This window comes from Eumetopias jubatus, unplaced genomic scaffold (genome assembly GCF_037043125.1).
Source record: "Eumetopias jubatus isolate StellerSeaLion01/CBP00866 unplaced genomic scaffold, mEumJub1_p1.0 scaffold_5, whole genome shotgun sequence".
Classification (NCBI taxonomy): Eukaryota; Metazoa; Chordata; class Mammalia; order Carnivora; family Otariidae; genus Eumetopias; species Eumetopias jubatus.
The window spans coordinates 124,923,113-124,942,503 of NW_028274811.1; the positions used below are offsets into that span (position 1 = coordinate 124,923,113).

General features: G+C 37.5%; 1 protein-coding gene and 1 pseudogene across 1 annotated transcript in view; one reads left to right on the top strand and one right to left on the bottom strand.

Moving 5' to 3' along the window:
* The window catches only part of NUP155 (nucleoporin 155), a 63,096-nt gene extending 45,575 nt beyond the window's left edge, over window positions 1–17,521 (top strand). Inside the window, exons 28-35 of the mRNA XM_028098064.2 lie at window positions 391–545; window positions 2,079–2,208; window positions 3,361–3,474; window positions 4,233–4,353; window positions 4,801–4,911; window positions 8,127–8,263; window positions 14,383–14,489; window positions 15,066–17,521. Of these exons, the coding sequence (XP_027953865.2) occupies window positions 391–545; window positions 2,079–2,208; window positions 3,361–3,474; window positions 4,233–4,353; window positions 4,801–4,911; window positions 8,127–8,263; window positions 14,383–14,489; window positions 15,066–15,204 (1,014 nt within the window). The 3' untranslated portion in view covers window positions 15,205–17,521. The remainder of the gene's footprint in view (window positions 1–390; window positions 546–2,078; window positions 2,209–3,360; window positions 3,475–4,232; window positions 4,354–4,800; window positions 4,912–8,126; window positions 8,264–14,382; window positions 14,490–15,065) is intronic.
* Window positions 9,850–10,400, bottom strand: LOC114204852 (ribosomal biogenesis factor-like; annotated as a pseudogene).
* Window positions 17,522–19,391: the final 1,870 nt, after the last annotated feature.

Sequence of the window (19,391 nt, forward strand, 5' to 3'; positions counted from 1 at the left end):
GGGGATGCCTGGGTGGCTCGGTCGGTTAAGCATTCAACTCTTGATTTTGTCTCAGGTTATGATCCTGGGGTTGTGAGATGGAGCTTGCTTGGGGTTCTCTCCCTGCCCCCCATGCTCACTCTGTCTCAAAAAAATTAAAATTAAAAAAAAATTGGTAACTGGATTATGATTAGTTTAATCAGCCTAATTCAACTTTTTATAGCAACTCTTTGGTTAACTCTGGTAAAAATCATTTATAATGAAAGAAATTGCCCTCTGTTGGATTATAATTTTGCTTGTGTATTCATGAAGTAAGGCATATCTATAGTTGACTTAAAAATGTTATAGTTACTACATAAAGAGCAAGTGCCTAGTCCAGAAAATGTTTCTGAGTGACTGTATAATTTGCAGATTGCTTCTCCATTTCTGGAGCCACATCTAGTCCGAATGGCCAAAGTTGATCAAAACAAAGTTCGTTATATGGATTTACTCTGGAGGTATTATGAAAAGAACAGAAGCTTTAGTAATGCTGCTCGTGTCCTGTCCAAATTGGCTGACATGCATAGGTATAGTATAATACTTTTACTACTATGTATAATGATTGATAACTGACCTATAACTAGATAAATCCAGATTTCAGAAATTAAATAACACCTTATTCAGGTTATAGTATGTAGAGTTTTTATGCTTTTACTTGGATTTACCTAAAGTTTACAGTTTTTTTTTCTTTTTTTTTAATAGTGTACGGGAGATACTAAATACCCAAGACCCTCTCTAGTCAAACTATCTTCTAAATCTCTTCTTTAAAGTATGTCTTTAGAGTCTTTCCTACTAAGCAGTTAATTAATATTCTTTTTTTTAAAGATTGATTTATTTATTTGAGAGAGAGAGAGAGAGTACATGAGAGGGGGGAGGGTTAGAGGGAGAAGCAGGCTCCTCGCTGAGCAGGGAGCCCAACGCGGGACTCGATCCAGGAACTCCAGGATCATGACCTGAGCCGAAGGCAGCCATCCAACCAGCTGAGCCACCCAGGCACCCCAATTAATATTCTTAATTAAAAGGACAAAAACTTCTCAAAGGCTTTATAATTTTAAATGTTTTACTAATTCTAGACTAATTTCCTCTGCTCTATTTTAAATTACCAAAAAAGTTTTGAGTGTATATGTTGAAGACTGTTAAGAATCTTATTAAAGAAAGCATTGAGGAGTGCCTGGGTGGCTCAGTCGTTAAGCGTCTGCCTTCGGCTCAGGTCACGATCCCAGGGTTCTGAGATCGAGCCCCGCATCGGGCTCCCTACTCCATGGGAAGCCTGCTTCTCCCTCTCCCACTCTCCCTGCTGTGTTCCCTCTCTGTGTTTCTCTCTGTCAAATAAATAAATAAAATCTTAAAACAAAACAAAACATTTTCCTTAGTTTAGTGTTTAGAAGAATCCAAGTTTTAATATACTGAATTAAAGTTTTAAAATAGGAAGTTACTTTTTTGGATGTAAACTTAAGTATTTTTTTTTATTTGTTGCCTTAAACTGTAGATCTCTTTTATTAGAAGCCCTCTAATATAGTTTTTTCTTTTTCTTTTTTTTTTTTAATCAAAGATCAGGAACACAAGCCACAAGCAGGGGGAGTGGGAAAGGGAGAAGCAGGCTTCCCGCTGAGCAGGGAACCCGATGTGGGACTCGATCCCAGGACCCTGGGATCATGACCTGAGCCGAAGGCAGACACTTAATGACTGAGCCACCCAGGCAGCCCCCGTCTAATAGTTTTTTCAAGTTTCTAATGGCCTTGGGCGCCTGGGTGGCTCAGTTGGTTAAGCGACTGCCTTCGGCTCAGGTCATGATCCTGGAGTCCCGGGATCGAGTCCCACATCCGGCTCCCTGCTCAGCAGGGAGTCTGCTTCTCCCTCTGACCCTCTTCCCTCTCGTGCTCTCTATCTCTCATTCTCTCTCTCTCAAATAAATAAATAAAAATCTTTAAAAAAAAAAAAGTTTCTAATGGCCTTTTATGTTCATTTGGTATATACAGAATAGTGCGTCATAATTAATATATTTGTATATTGGATCTTTAAGAATTCATATAAATAAAAATAAGGTTTTCCGCCCCCAGCACAGAAATTTCACTTCAGCAGCGACTAGAGTACATTGCTCGAGCCATTCTGAGTGCCAAAAGTTCCACTGCCATTTCATCGATAGCTGCAGATGGTGAATTCCTTCATGAATTAGAAGAAAAAATGGAAGTAAGCACTAAAGATACTTAAACTTTGCCTGCATTTATTCCATTTATTCCATTTTCCCTTCCTCTAGTAAGTCATAAGTCAGTAGCAGTCAGTATTAGTAATTCTAGTCTCTTCTGCCTATATGTATTTAGTTTCATATTTAGACATAAATCTTTTATTGGGTCACAGGACATTGCTGTAATTAAATTTTTTCTCTGTGGCATTTCTAAAGTTTTTTTCCAACTATTCCAACACAAAGGAGATTATATCACATTTACCATTTATTCTGGAAGCTAATGAGTAGATATGTGAAGTAGAGTAGTCTAACCTGCCCTAATTAAGAGACCCAAAAGTATATAATGGTCCACATACAAAGGCTTATTTCTCATTCACAAATATCCAGAGTGGGTGTTCCTGAAGAAAGTGGCTTTCTTCCACTTGAATGATTTTAATACCCAAGTTCTATTTTCTGGCTCTACCATTCCCTGTGGCCTTACCTTTTTCTTCTGTCAGAGGGAGTAAGAGAAAAAAATCACATGTAATAAGCACATTCACTCTCTTAAAGACCTTCAGCCCTGAAGTGACATACTTTACTTCCACTTACATTCCTTTGAAGAGAATCTTAGTCTTAATGGCCCTATCTCCCTACAGAGGAGGTTGGAAAATAGGGTCTAGCCATTGTCTGGCTGCAGTAGTGTGAGAGATGGGTGTTAGTGTGGTAGCAAGGGCGTTCTGCCATAGTACACTTCCTATGAGATCTTTTATGTTGTGATGAAGAGCTGCCAGTTTGTTATGATAGAAATCTTCATTTGTTCATTTTTTTTTTATTGAGGTATAATTGACGCATATCATTATATTAGTTCAGGTATACAATGTAATGATTCAGTATTTTTAGATATTGCAAAATGATCACCATAATAAGTCTAATTAACATTTATCACCATATACGCAATTACAAAAATCTTTTCTTGTGATAAGAACTTTTACAGTCTATTTTCTTCAACAACTTTCAAATATGCAATACAGTGTTATTAACTCTAGTCACTATGCTGTTATTTATACATTATTTTTACCTTAACCAACTTAAAGTCAGATACTAGGAATCATTCCTTCAAGTACTTGTTGATTTATCATCAAGAACTTAAGACTTGCTTTTTTTTTAATCCAAACTAGGTTGCTAGGATCCAACTTCAGATACAAGAGACACTACGAAGGCAGTATTCCCATCATTCTTCTGTACAGGATGCAATTTCTCAGCTGGATTCTGAGCTAATGGACATAACTAAGGTAATAAAAAAGCAAGGTGAATTCCTCTAGCAGTCACCTAATATCTACATATTCCTTGGTTTTTTGTTTGGTTTTTTTTTTTAGCATTCTACAGTAGAATGCAAAAAATGTGGAGATAACCTCTCTCCACAAAATTATGATAAGCCGTCCCGGGGAGCACATTGCTGGGCTGACAGATCACTGCTGTGGTATCTGACTCTTAGGAAGAGCTAACTTCCTCTTTATAGGCTGTTTTCTCTCAAGAATCTCTCAGCCTCACATCAAAAGCTTTGTTAAACCTCCTGCCATCTATTTTATGGCCTTGCTTATTGTCTTGGAAAAGTAACTTATCTTTGCTTATCTCTCCAAGCCGCTCCCACTCTGTACTTCAGAGCAGTTCCTTTTTCAATAATTCTTGGACATTTCTCCAAGTACCATGAAGCACCCTGAGACTTGTGTTTCCATGATTCTATGATTCTTTAAACCCTGATTTAGACAATGCTAATTATAAAAGACATGTTATTGCAGTATCTCCCTGCCAGCCGAGGGGCGGGGGGGGGGAGGCACACATGTTGAAATATGTTTAAATGCATTTACCAAGCCTTCACCATTCTTAATCTGGAGTTTTGACCAGCTGCATGTCATCACATCTTTATATCGTATTTTAAGAACTTTGGATAAAATCTTTGATCATTTTTAATTTTCAAGGAATGCATCACTATTAATTTCTGACTCTTGACCTCTGGTTGTATGTATAATGTTGGCATTTTCTCTGACAGCTTTATGGGGAATTTGCTGACCCATTTAAACTTGCAGAGTGTAAACTTGCAATAATTCATTGTGCTGGTTATTCAGACCCTATATTGGTGCAGACACTTTGGCAAGATATCATAGAGAAAGGTAAGTGCTCACTTACAGGTATATTAGCATACATTATGTAGTGACTTGGTAGAAGAATGCAAACTGCTAGTGGCTTTCATATATCTGGAGCTCATGAAAATTGTATATACCTAAGTAGAGGGTAAGTGGAGGGTACCTGGATGTGGTGGAGGGTGGTCCTCTAGAGAATGTCCTCAATTTATATTGGAGAGGACTCTGAGAAAAGGAGGTGTCATTTTTGGTTGTACTTCTTAATAAGGGATTCTGAGACACTTTCCTCAGAATCCTATAACCAGTGTCTGGTAAGAGGAAAGTATTTCAGACACTAACAGAAACACAGTATCTGCTCATTATATTAGAATATCATTTGTAGCTATTTTGTACCTTGAAATAGAATGAAATAGCCAATTTAAACAATTGCACATTAAAAACAGTTTGCGTTTCTAATGGTATGTCTTTTTCTTGCAGAATTGAATGAAAGTGTAGCGTTGAGCTCCTCAGATAGAATGCATGCTCTTAGTCTCAAGGTTGTGCTCCTTGGCAAAATTTATGCTGGCACACCTCGCTTCTTTCCTTTAGGTAAGCAGTAACCTTAAGTGCTATCATGGGTGTTGTGTTTTGTTTTCTTTTGATGGTTTTCTTCAATGACATGGAAAGATAATGTTCTTCAGGGTGGAATTGTTCCTTTGTTGCTGTTTGGCTCAGCTGTTTAATTCTACCTCTCCAGAAAGACCTCCAAAGATAGCAGAATTTGTTGACAAATAGTTAGGTATGAAACTTTCTTTGACCTTGTAAGTTTATATATCTGTCTGGGGAATAGTGCTAACAGACGGTAATGATTATATTGTTGGTAACCCTCTACAAGTTTAAAGAGGAAAGAAAAATGGCTAGTCTTTTTCTGCATGGGCAATCTGTGATTGCTTCAACTGCTCTTATTATATATATTTTTTTTCTTTAAAGAGTTTATTTATTTGATAGAGAGAGACACAGCGAGAGAGGGAACACAAGCAGGGGGAGTCGGGGAAGGAGAAGCAGGCTTCCACGGAGCAGGGAGCCCGATGCAGGGCTCAATCCCAGGACCCTGGGATCATGACCTGAGCCAAAGGCAGACGCTTAACAACTGAGCCAACCAGGCGCCCCTCTGCTCTAATGATATTGAGGACATATTTTTCTTTAAAATAACAAATAGTTGGGGCACCTGGGTGGCTCAGTTGGTTGTGTGGCTGACTCTTGATTTTGGCGTCCTGATCTAAGGGTCCTGGGATGGAGCCCTGATTTGCACTGGGCTCCCCACTGACCAAGGAGTCAGCTCTAGAATTCTCCCTCTCCCTGTGATGACCCTCCCCCTGCTCACACTCTCCTCTCTCAAATAAATAAATCTTTTTTAAAAAATAGCAAATAATTGTGTTAAAAAATGGAATTTTTGAACCCTTTAATCATCTATATTACTATAATTGTTATGTATATGACTAATTATTAGAGATTTGCCGATATATAATGTTTTCTTCAGTTGTAAAACAATAGAATCAGGGTGCCTGAGTGGCTCAGTTGGTTAAGCATCCAGCTCTTGATCTCAGCTCAGGCCTTGATCTCAGGGTCATGAGTTTAAGCCCCACACTGGGCTCCATGCTGGGCTTATAGCCTACTTAAAAAAATAAAAAATAATAGGGGCGCCTGGGTGGCTCAGTTGGTTAAGCGACTGCCTTCGGCTCAGGTCATGATCCTGGAGTCCCAGGATCGAGTCCCGCATTGGGCTCCCTGCTCAGCAGGGAGTCTGCTTCTCCCTCTGACCCTCCTCCCTCTCATGCTCTCTGTCTCTCATTCTCTCTCTCTCAAATAAGTAAAATTTAAAAAAAAAAAAGAATAGAATCAACATAAATATATCTGTAAAGTAGGATGTTAAGCACCTGGGGTCTTTGAAAAATGTTGAGAACCAGGAAAATGCTCACAGAATAACATTAAATTGTTTATTTAATGAAGATAGAGACTTTTTTATAGACCATCTCTGATTTATGACTTATTTCCTGGAAATGGCAATAAATAAAGTCATTATAATCTTGTAAGTATAGGGGCGCCTAGGTGAATCAGTTGGTTAAAATAAGCATCTGCCTTCGACTCAGGTCATGATCCTGGAGTCCCAGGATGAAGTTCCGCATCAGGGCTCCCTGCTCATAGGGGAGTCTGCTTCTCCCTCTGACCCTCCCCCCCTCACGTTTTCTCTCTCTCTCTCTCTCTCTCTCATTCTCTCTCTCAAGTAAATAAATCTTTAAAAAAAAACTGCCATGCTATTTCATTAATGAAAAAAATAAAGAAAAGATTAAAGCCTAATAGTTCTAATAATAAAAAGGCCACATTATACATAATTTTTTTTTAGGGTATTTCTGCTTCGACTTAGATTTTTAATTTTTGAGCCCAGTAAAATTTAGGGTAGAAGAGGCCTTTCTTTTTCTTTGGTCCATCTTTCAATGGCAAACAAGCCCTAGGGGGCTTCAAACTAGAACAAGTTTAGAGTTTTTAGAAATGTGATCATCTGTGCAAAAGTTTTGTATGGTAGATTCTGGGATAGTTGCAGGTTCAGTCATTGGCAGTCTTTTCAGTGATTCTTCTTGCCTGTGAATATGCACATTGGTCAGTCGCAGATTTCAAGGATCATAAATATGAATGTGATTGTTACTATTACAATCTTATGATATGACAGGTAGTAAAAAGTGAGAATGGGGCTAAAATTAGAACCATCAAAATAAATAACTTACACATCTGAGGGGGTGAGGCACTTAAAAACACATTTAAATTGGGGCTCCTGGGTGGCTCAGTTGTTAAGCGTCTGCCTTTGGCTCAGGTCATGATCCCAGGGTCCCGGGATCAAGCCCCGCATCAGGCTCCCTGCTGGCGAGAGGCCTGCTTTTCCCTCTCCCCCTGCTTGTGTTCCTGCTCTCACTATCTCTTTCTCTGTCAAATAAATAAAATCTTAAAAAAAAAAAAAAACACATTTAATATTTCTAAAATCAGGATGCAGTAACCCTTCTTTTCTGAAAAGCTGTTAAATTGAGGATATATCAAGATACTAAAGAACTATCAGTGGGTCCTCTCCAATAGTGGGATTATGAATGGTCTCTATTTCATGTACCTTTCTGTGTTTTCCAAACTCACCAAAATGTAGTTTTTTTACTAATAGCTTTAAATTGTATAGCATATTCACAGTTGTGCAACGGTCACCACAATTAAATTTAGACCATTTTCATCACCACAGAAAGAAACCATGTACCTATTAGCAATCACTCCCTATTTCTTCCCACTCTCCATCCCTAGGCAATCACTAATCTACTTTGTATCTCTATATATTTGCCTATTCTGATATATCACTTATTTTATAAAAATTTTTTTTTGAAAATTGGTTTTCTTTTTTTAAAGATTTTATTTATTTGAGAGAGAGCACACAGGCGGGGAGGGGCAGAGGGAGAAGCAGACTCCCCTCTGAGTGGGGAGCCCCATGCAGGACTCAATTCCAGGACCCTGAGATCATGACCTGAGCTGAAGGTAGCGGCTTAAGCAGTTGAGCCACCCAGGCTCCCCAGGAGTTAACAATTCTGTACCAACAAAAGAGTAATTAATGAGGTGAAGGACCTGTTAACTAACCTTACCAGAGTAAACATTTCACAATGTATATATGTATCACATCATCATGTTCTATACCTTAAACTTACACAATGTATGGCTATTTTATCTCAGTAAGTTGGGGTGGGGGGGGTGGGAAGAGTTAACAATTCTAATTTCTGATCTTTTTCCCTCTCCAGATTTTATTGTGCAGTTTTTAGAGCAGCAAGTTTGTACTTTGAACTGGGATGTAGGTTTTGTAATACAGACAATGAATGAGATTGGAGTGCCATTACCTAGACTACTAGAAGTATATGATCACTTGTTCAAGTCACGGGTAAGGAAAATATTAAATAAAATGAAATAATTTATTTAGTTAAAGTTAACAAACCTTTTTTAGATAAAAGGAAAATATTTTGATTGTATGTTTATGTGTCTTGTCATCTGATAAAATTACATCAGAAATATGCTTCATTGTTTGAATATAAGAAATTATCATACTTTAGATTTTTAAAATTGATAATGAGTTGCTTTGCTGTATATCATGATAAAAATCAAATATTTCTTAGTAAACATATTTCCTTTACTCTTTGTGGAATAGACTAAGCTCATTACATTAAGAATCACCATTTGCTTTACAAGAACAAAATAATAGTGTATTTATTCCCTATAACTTCATCTAAAATATCAGTGCTCAAAGATTTTCCTCACCACAAGAAGAAAACTTTGTAATTGTGATGGTGATGCATGGTAACTAGACTTACTATGGTGATCATGTCCCATACTGATTTGTTATTGTATATATACAAATAACAAATCATATGTTGTATACCTGAAAATGAAATGATGTTATGTCTCAGTTATATTTCAATTAAAAAAAATCTTTCTCACCTTATTGAACCTTATCAGACTATATATTTTATAATTTTTATTCTAAGATAAAAGATCCAAATAAAACCTTGTTGACCTATATCATGTCTTTTATGGTAACACCATCAAAACATTTATGCGGTGCTTTACAAGGCACTTGTATATCTCATTTAAGCCTCAAAATGAACCTATGATAGGAAATGAGCATCTGACAAGGGCAGAGATTTTAAATGAATAACCTACTCAAGTCACATGGCTAGTTATTGGTATAGCCAGAATGAGAATTAAGATTCTTTGCTGGTTTAGTTAGACTAAGTCTACATAGGTTTAAAGTAAAAGGGGTATCACAGCTGACAAGAAGAAAATAAAAAAAAAGTAAAATAAGCATTTAATATTATGTGGTTACTAAACTATCTGGTCATGGTTAATATTTGAAAATCATTAAAAACTTCATTGTGATGTTATTTAGGAAAAATAACCCACTTTGTAGAGAATGCAAATTTCCTGTTTAGGAACCTGTGTTTCCTCTTGACTGGTGTGAGGAGGTATCTCATTGTGGTTTTGATTTGTATTTCCCTGATGATGAATGATGTTGAGCTTTTTTCGTGTGTCTGTTAGCCATTCGTATGTCTTCTGCCCATTTCTTAACTGGATTATTTGTTTTGGGGTGTTGACTTTGGTAAGTTCTTTATACATTTTGGTTACTAACTCTATATCAGATGTGTCCTTTGCAAATATCTTCTCCCATTCCATTGGTTGCCTTTTAGTTTTGTTTACTGTTCCCTTTGCTGTGCAGAAACTTTTTATCTTGATGAAATCCCTATGGTTCATTTTTGCTTTTCTTTCCCTTGCTTCTGGAGACATGTCTAGTAAGTTGCTGCGGCCAAGGTCAAAGAGATTACTGCCTGTGTTCTCGTCTGGGATTTTGATGGATTCCTCTCTCACATTTCGGTCTTCCGTCCATTTTGATTTTTTTAAATTATTTATTTATTTAACTGTATAAAACGTTTAATTTATTGGTCTTTTGGGGGTATTTGATGTATCTCCAGTGTATTACAACTGAGCCATTAATCTTGTCACTTCATCAACAATAACTGGTTCATTTTCATGAACTGCTGAGGAATCAGCTGTTTCTGCAAGGGTTCAAAGGAAAGGCCTTTTGAGATGTGGGCAAGTTCCTTTTGTATATCTACAGAAGCTTTATTCACTCTTAATTTTTTCATCATTCACAATGTTTATCTTCAGTGCTCGCTGAGGCAGCGCATATACAATGTTTATCTTCTTAAGATTAGTGGTAACTGGGGGCGCCTGGGTGGCTCAGCCGTTGAGCGTCTGACTTCGGCTCAGGTCACGGTCCCAGGGTCCTGGGATCGAGCCCCACATCGGGCTCCCTGCTCGGCGGGGGGCCTGCTTCTCCCTCTCCCACTCCCCCTGCTTGTGCTCTCTCTCTCGCTGTCTCTCTCTCTGTCAAATAAATAAAATCTTTATTAAAAAAAAAGATTAGTGGTAACTGGTTTTGCTTTGTTTTTAGACTTAAAGTTTTTTTGGTTGGCTGTATGAAATACATTCCTGGATTTCTGCCTTCTTAGTTTGTTCTTGGCCATTGTCTTCAGTACCCTTGTGAAGCAGCTCATGCTCCGGGTGACACCACCTGCACGCAGAAGATCTTCAGGAAGTTCCTTGAATTTATTTTTTTGTATGGTGTAAAAAAGTGGTCTAGTTTCATTCTTCTGCATGTAGCTGTCCAATTTTCCCAACACCATTTGTTGAAGAGACTTTTTTTCCATTGGATATTTTTTCCTGTTTTGTTGAAGATTAGTTGATCATATAGTGGGTCCATTTCTGGGCATTCTGTTCCATTGATCTGTGTGTCTGTTTTTGTGCCAGTACCATATTGTCTTGATTACAGCTTTGTAATACAGCTTGAAGTCCAGAATTGTGATGCCTCCAGCTTTGGTTTTCTTTTTTTCAACATTGGCTATCTGGGGTCTTTTCTAGTTCCATACAAATTTTAGGATTGTTTGTTCTAGCTCTGTGAAAATTGCTGGTGTTATTTTGATAGGGATTGCATAAATATGTAGATTGCTTGGGTAATGCAGACATTTTAACAATATTTGTTCTTCCATTCTATGAGCAATGGAACGTTTTTCCATTTCTTTGTTTCATCTTCAATTTCTTTCATAAGTGTCTATAGTCTTAGTACAGATCTTTTACCTTTGTTGAGGTTTGTTCCTAGATAGCTTATGGTTTTTGGTACAGTTGTAAATGGGATCGATTCCTTGATTTCTCTTTCTGCTGTTTCATTATTGCTGTATAGAAATGCAACAGACTTTGCCTTGATTTTATATCCTCCAATTTTGCTGAATTCCTCTATCAGTTCTAGCAATTTTGGGGGGGAGTCTTTTGGGTTTTCTACATAGAGTATCATCTTGTCTGTGAATAGTGAAAGTTTGACTTCTTGCCGATTTGGATGCCTTTTATTTCTTTTTGTTGTGTGATTACTGAGGCTAGGACTTCCAGTTCTATGTTGAACAACATTGGTGAGAGTGGACATCCCTGTCTCGTTCCTGACCATAGCAGAAAAGCTGTGTTTTTTTCTCCATTGAGGATGATATTACCTGTCAGTCTTTTGTATATGGTCTTTATGATGTTGAGGTATGTTCCTTCTATCCCTACTTTCTTGAGGGTTTTTATCAAGAAAGGATGCTGTATTTTGTCAGATGCTATTTCTGCGCGTATTGAGAGCATCATATGGTTCTTATCCTTTCTTTTATTAATGTGGTGTATCACATTGCTTGATATGTGGGCATTGAACCACCCGTGCAGCCCAGGAATAAATCCCACTTGGTTGTGGCGAATAATCCTTTTAATGTATAATGTTAGATCCGATTAGCTAGTATCTTGCTAAGAATTGTTTTTTTAAGATTTATTTATTTATTTGAGAGAGGGAGAGCATGCGTAGGGGAAGGGGCTAAGGAAGAGAGAGAATCCTCAGTTGACTCCCTGCTGAGCACTGAGCCCAATGCAGGGCTTGATCCCAGGACCGTGAGATCATGACCTGAATCAAAATCAAGAGTTGACTGCTTAATTGAGCCACCCAGGAGCCCCTTGTTGAGAATTTTTGCATCCATGTTTATCAGGGATATTGGTCTGTAATTCTCCTTTTTTAAAAATTTATTTTATTTATTATTTTAGAGAGAGTGCACAAGCGGGGTGAGGGGCAAAGTGGGAGGGAGAGGGACAAGCAGACTCTGCACTGAGCATGGAGCCCACTGTGGGGCTCAGTCTTACGACCCTGAGATCATGACCTGAGCAGAAATCAAGAGTCCAGTGCTCCACTGACTGAGCCATCCAAAAGCCCCGTGTAATTCTCCTTTTTAGTGGGGTCTTTGTCTGATTTTGGAATCAAGGTAATGCTGGCCTCATAGAATGAGTTTGGAAGTTTTCCTTCTGTTTCTATTTTTGGAACAGTTTCAGAAGAATAGATACTCTTTTTTAAATGTTTGGTAGAATTCCCCTGGGAAGCCATCCATCCCTGGACTCTTGTTTGTTGAGAGATTTTTGATTACTGATTCAATTTCTTTACTGATTATGGGTCTATTCAGATTTTCTATTTCTTCCTGTTTCAGTTTTGGTAGTTCATATGTTTCTAGGATTGCATCCATTTCTTCCAGATTGCCTAATTTATTGGCATATAATTGCTCCTAATATTCTCTTATAATTGTATTTCTGCAGTGTTGGTTGTGATCTCTTTCATTCGTGATTTTATTTATTTGGGTCCTTTCTGTTTTCTTTTTGATAACTCACTAGGGGTTTATCAATTTTCTTAATTCTTTCAAAGAACTAGCTCCTAGTTTCATTGATCTGGTCTAGTTGTTTTGTTTTCTATATCATTTATTTCTGCTCCTAGCTTTATTATTATTATTATTACCCTTCTTCTGCTGGCTTAGGCTTCATTTGCTGTTCCTTTTCTAGCTCCTTTAGGTGTAAGGTTAGGTTGTGTATTTGAGACTTTCCTTGCTTCTTGAGGTAGGCCTGTACTGCTATGTATTTCCCTCTTATGACTGCTTTTGCTGCATCCCAAAGGTTTTGGACCATCGTGTTTTCATTTTCAGTTGCCTTCATGTATTTTTTTATTTCTTTAATTTCCTGGTTTATCAGTTCATTCTTTAGTGGGATTTTTTTTTTTTTTTTAAGATTTTACTTCTTTATTTGAGAGAGAGGAGAGAGAGAGGGAGAGAGCGTGCACGCGAGGAGGGGAGAGGGGCAGAGGGAGATGGAGAAGCAGGCTCCCCACTTAGCAGGGAACCTCCCTGTTGCAGGGCTCTATCCCAGGACCCCAGGATCATGACCTAAGCCAAAGGCAGACACTTAATTGAATGAGCACCCAGGCGCCCCTAGTAGGATATTCTTTAACCTCCGTGTATTTGTAGTCTTTCCAAATTCAAGTTATATAGCATTGTGGTCTGAAAATATGCATGGTATGATCTCAATCTTTTTGTACTTTTTGAGACCTGATTTGTGACCCAGTATGTGATCTATTCTGGAGAATCTTCCATGTGCACGTGAAAAGAATCTGTATTCTGCTGTTTTAAGTTAAAATGCTCTGAATATATCTGTGAAGTCCATTTGGTCCAGGGTATCATTCAAAGCCTTTTTTCCTTGTTGATCTTCTGTTGATGATCTGTCCATTGCTGTGAGTGGGGTGTTACAGTCCCCTGCTGTTACTGTATTATTACCAATGAGTTCCTTTAAGTTTGTTATTAATTGGTTTATATATTTGGCTGTTCCCAAGTTAGGGACATAAATATGTACAATTGTTAGATCTTGTTGGATAGACCCCTTTATTATGATAAAATACCCTTCATCATGTCTTATTACAGTCTTTGGTTTAAAATCTACTCTGTCCAGAGGCGCCTGGGTAGTTCAGTCAATGAAGCACCTGCCTTTGGCTCAGGTCATAATCGATTGAGTCCCCCATTGGGCTCCCTACTCAGCGGGGAGCCTGCTTCTCCCTCTGCCTGCAGCTCTCCCTGCTTGTGCTCTGACAAATAAATACATAATAACAAAACTCTTAAAAATAAATAAAATCTAGTTTGTCTGATATAAGTATGGCTACTCCAGCTTTTTTTTTTAATTTTTTTTTAAAGATTTTATTTATTTATTTGAGAGAGAGAATGAGAGATAGAGAGCATGAGAGGGAAGAGGGTCAGAGGGAGAAGCAGACTCCCAGCCGAGCAGGGAGCCCAATGCGGGACTCGATCCCAGGACTCCAGGATCATGACCTGAGCCGAAGGCAGTCGCTTAACCAACTGAGCCACCCAGGCGCCCCCCCCCTTTTTTTTGATGTCCATTTGCATGATTATGGTTCTCTATCCCCTCACTTTCAGTCTGCAGGTGTCCTCACAGAATAGTAAGAACCGTCAGCACACCCAGTGTCACAGCGCTCCTGCGTTAAATACTTATTTTTAATACTGGGAAATTTTGCCTAGGACTCTGATAACTGGTTTAACTAATAACATAAATGGTTGAAAAATCAGTTGACACAGTTTGCTTTACAACTCATGACGTATATTTTCTTTATAGGATCCATTCTGGAACAGAATGAAGAAACCACTGCACCTCTTGGATTGTATACATGTACTGTTGGCAAGATATGTTGAGAATCCTAGCCAGGTTTTAAATTGTGAGAGGTAACTATGAATTAGGTATTGTATTATGGCAAAAGCTTAAATGTTTCTAATAAGTATCTGAGCAATAAAGTTAGAATGGGGGAAGATATGGAGATTAACTATTTGAATGATATCAAATAGTTAGCATGTATTAAAGGTTAGAGTTTTTCTTTTCAACCCCTGTCCTGAATCCTTTCTATAGGTAAGTGATGTAATTTATGAATTACTTGTGAACTCTTTCTGCATTGAGTTAGTGACCTAGGGCAATTCAGTTATGTCTTTGTGAGATTATTGCCCATTAGAAGGTATATTTGTTTGAAAAGACCAAAAGAATGTAAATAATTTAATATTAATTTAAGGAGTCATCCTTATTGCCTCCTTCCCATTATAATCTTCCAAAGGAATATGGTGGTCATGTGGTAATTCACTTACCCCCTGCATTTCTTGTCTGTTTTCATTTATTTACCATTTACTTAATCATATGCTCCTTGTTCTTTCTGGGACTATAGTAAGTTTAGCAGAAGTTGGAGAGAAGTCTTACAGGAGGAAATGTTTCTAAATGTATCAATAGTTGATCAGGTATCTTTTCCTTTACAGGAGAAGATTTACGAATCTGTGCCTGGATGCCATTTGTGGTTATCTGGTTGAGCTTCAGTCTATGAGCTCTTCAGTGGCAGTACAAGCCATCACGGGAAATTTTAAATCTCTTCAGGCTAAACTAGAACGGCTTCATTAATTATTGTAATGTATTGTCGTCCATGCATTTTAATCTGTAAAATAAAACCTCAGCTGGGTCCAGATATCAGGTGCTCTAAATCTAAGAATTTAAGAACAATTTTAATACAAATGTGTTTTTAACAAGTGGCTAATATCTACAAACAGTACATTTGCCAGATGAATTATTTTTTATTACTATTTTGTTTTTTAATCAGGTTTAAAAAACAAGTGAAATAAGATTACTTAACACAAAAGTAAAAAACATTTAGAAATTCTTATTTTTAATTTAATGAGGGCAGAAATTTTGAATTCATACTATTCATTTTCAAGTCAGTCCAAGGATATTGATATCAAAACTTAAATAGGCTAGCTGAGCAAGTCCCATAACACTGGATTCTACAATAATCCTAATAAAGGCAAATAAACACTGTCTCTTAAAAAATCATTTAGGTTTGGGTTCATCTTTGGAAAAGAAATTTTGTCTACCTACTAATTTTGTCAGTTGTAATTCTTGAAGATATTCTTGGCTGTTTTTTGAGCAGGTGGCAAACGTAACTAATATTCTATGTCCTAAAAACCTACACAAGGAGATACTGTTTTCCATTTAGTGTCTCCCTACCAGTCCTTGTGACTGATTACCGACTGCCTTAAAGCAGTGGTTCTCAAAGTGTGTGCACCAAACCAGCATAGAAGCCTCATCTGGGAATTTGCTCCCTGTTGGATTCTTTTTCCTCCCAATCAGTAACCACAACAAATGAGTTTTACCTAAGACACAATAATATAAAGTAAAATTGTTAGTAATGTAGTTTTTAGTCTTCAAATTGAAATAACGAAACCAAGTCATGGCAACAACAAGGAAGGAGAACAGAGTGGGAATGACCAGGACTAAGAAAAAAGCAAGGACATGGACTTCTTTCCTCTCACCTGTTATGCCAACAAGAGTAATTACCTTCTGCTTATTGTCATTGAAGCAGGTCTAACAATTTTTATAGTACATTTTGAAAATAATTTTCCTTCCTTCCCTTCTTTTTTCCCAAGATCATGGGTTGACCTTTTTTGTATTTATTCTCTTAGAATTTAGCTCCCTTTTTCCTGTAATCTAATACATAATATTTAATAGACTGTCAAAATGTCACTCATTAGGTACCACTACCTCTCATATTTTTCAGCTTTCAGTTCCTTTAGTTTTTTTGAATATGTAAAATGAATGTAAGTTATGCATTGTTAATTCTGTAAACTTAAAATTCTGTTATGTCTACTTAAAATGAAAGTCTTGTTTAAATGTTATTTAGCTGTGACTCCAATTCTGCTATAAATATATGTATTTTTTAAGCCCATTTACACACAAGCATGTTAATATATATGTTAAATATACTCAACTCACGATATTGAAGCTACATCTTTCAAAAGGACTGCAAGCTAGCATGGCTAAATGGTCCTTAGGAGTCAGACATCTGAACCCTGTTCCTTCTATCACAGAGCACTTTTGAGAGGGTTTAACAGTTCCAACTGCATAGCAGATGTTTTCCATATCCTTGGGAGGGTGAGATCCCTAAGAAAACTTAGGTCCCCTCCTTTTTAGCTCTCTAGAACAGAATTTCTAAAACTTGTAATTCGTAAGAATCACATGGATAACCTGCTAAAACAGATGTTCCACCTGTAATGTGATGCTGATACTGGTGGTCAGTGGATCAAGCTTGGAGTAGCATTGTTCTAGCACATTTATCCACTGTATTAGTATGTCTCGTACTTGTTTATTCAACACATTATTTCTTTATAGTGACTATTAAACATATACAGGCAACAAATAAGTTGAACAGTATTTATGAAACAGTGCATTCATTGTAGGCAATGACAAGTCATTGAAGATCTTGATTGTGACAAATTTTTTTAGGTAGCTCATTTTCATTTGGCAAAATGGTCAGGAAAGAAGAGAAAAATCTATTTTGAGTAACTGTGCAAGGTATGGGATATTGACCCTGAAATGCATGTGATGTATGTTCAACATTTCTTTAGTTATAACATATGTGACTTACTAGTGACTTTTTCATTGAACACTTCTCTGCTAATCATTTGCATTTCCTCCACATTTGTGTTATATAGTTAATTTCAATCTCAGGATTCACAGATTGCTCATTCTCTTCCTCAGGATACTTCCCACCTCTTTTTTCCTCTTATTCATGAGAGGAAAAATTATGATAGTGATACAGTTGTATCAAGAAAATGAAGAACTGGAATATTGAATGTAAAGGTCTTGAAAGGGCACATAATTTTTTTTCATTTTCTATCAGTTTCTTCATTTAAATTCTCTTAATAAAGCTTTTTTTTCCAGAATATTTTTTAGTCTTCTAGTAAATCATTTAAATTCTTCAAATTTTCATTTTCCTAAGAAATTTTTCAGGACGCCTGGGTGGCTCAGTCAATGAAGCACCTGCCTTTGGCTCAGGTCATGATCCCAGAGTCCTGGGATTGAGCCCCACATTGGGCTCCTTGCTTAGTGAGGAGCCTGCTTCTCCCTCTCCCTCTGCCACTCCCCCTACTTGTGTTCTCTCATTGTTTCTCAAATAAATAAATAAATAAAATCTTTAAAAAAAATTTTCTTGGGGCGCCTGGGTGGCTCAGTTGTTAAGCGTCTGCCTTCGGCTCAGGTCATGGTCCCAGGGTCCTGGGATCGAGCCCCGCATCGGGCTCCCTGCTTAGCTGGAAGCCTGCTTCTCCCTCTCCCACTCCCCCTGCTTGTGTTCCCTTTCTCGCTGTGTCTCTCTCTGTCAAATAAATAAATAAAATCTTTAAAAAAGAAAAATTTCCTCATAAGAAGACTAAAGCTAAATGATAAGACTTTTTCTTTTAAAAGATTTTATTTATTTGAGAGAGAGCATGAGCGGGGGGAGGGTCAGAGGAAGAAGCAGACTCCCTACTGAGCAGAGAGCCCAACTCGGGACTTGATCCTGAGCCTTCAGCAGGCACTTAACCTACTGAGCCACTCAGGCGCCCCTAAATTATAAGACTCTTAAATCCAAAAACTTGTAAGAACTAATGTAATCTATTTTTATTCAATTTTGTTCTATACTTCAAATATTAGTTTAACAATACTATTATTTTGGGGCGCCTGGGTGGCTCAGTTGGTTAAGCAACTGCCTTCGGCTCAGGTCATGATCCTGGAGTCCTGGGATTGAGTCCCACATCGGGCTCCCTGCTTAGCGGGGAGTCTGCCTCTCCCTCTGACTCTACCCCCTCTCATGTGCTCTCTCTCTCTCATTCTCTCTCTCTCAAATAAATAAAATCTTGAAAAAAAACTATTATTTTTACTTTTTTTCATTGCAAATAAATATTTCTAAACTGCATCATGACATGTTTTAAATTAAAATTTTGTTTTAAAACTCAGTTATGCTTTTTGCATTTAGGAAGCTCCTATCAGCAGGAAGACTAACTCTTTTTAAGATTAATCAATTTACCATGCAGGAGTTAGGAGTATCATATCTCCAGCCCACACCTGAGTTTCTGCCTATGTAATGAACATTTTCACTTAGATGACCTCCAAAGCTCCTCAGTCAAAATGTGACCAAATCTGCGTTCATTCCTATCTCCCTGAAATCTACCCACTCCTCTTCCTCCTCTATTTTCTTTTCTTTCCTTTTTTTTTTTTTAAGTAAGCTTACACATAACATGGAGCTTGAACTCATAACCCTGAGATCAAGAGTTGCATGCTCTACCAACTGAACCAGCCAGGTTCCCCCCCTCCTCCTCTATTTTCTACTTAAGTCTTTATTATCTGAATTCGTGAAGCGTTCCATATTTTTAAATGGATTGGTTTAAAAAAACTCCAAAATACGGGTATTTTTAAATTTTTCCCTCTCCTTCCAAACACAATCAGTCACCAATTTCTAAGCAAGACTGTTTTCTTAATATCCACCATTATCTGTTCAATTATCTTACTATTTTAGGTTTTTAGAGTTTAATGAGATTATTCTACTTCACTTAGATGCCTGCGTAATGTCATAGTGGTCTTCCTGCCTCTCATTTGACCCTTTTTTTGTTCCTTTTCCACACTAAGGTCAAAGTGGTCTTTTTAAAATGTACACCTAAATATATTACACCCCCACCTTTTCCCTCAATAGAAATTCCAAATTCCTGGTTGGCATTAGGACTTTATTGCAGTTGACAAAAATAAAAATTTTAAGACTTTAAGTTAGTTTAAGCAAAAGA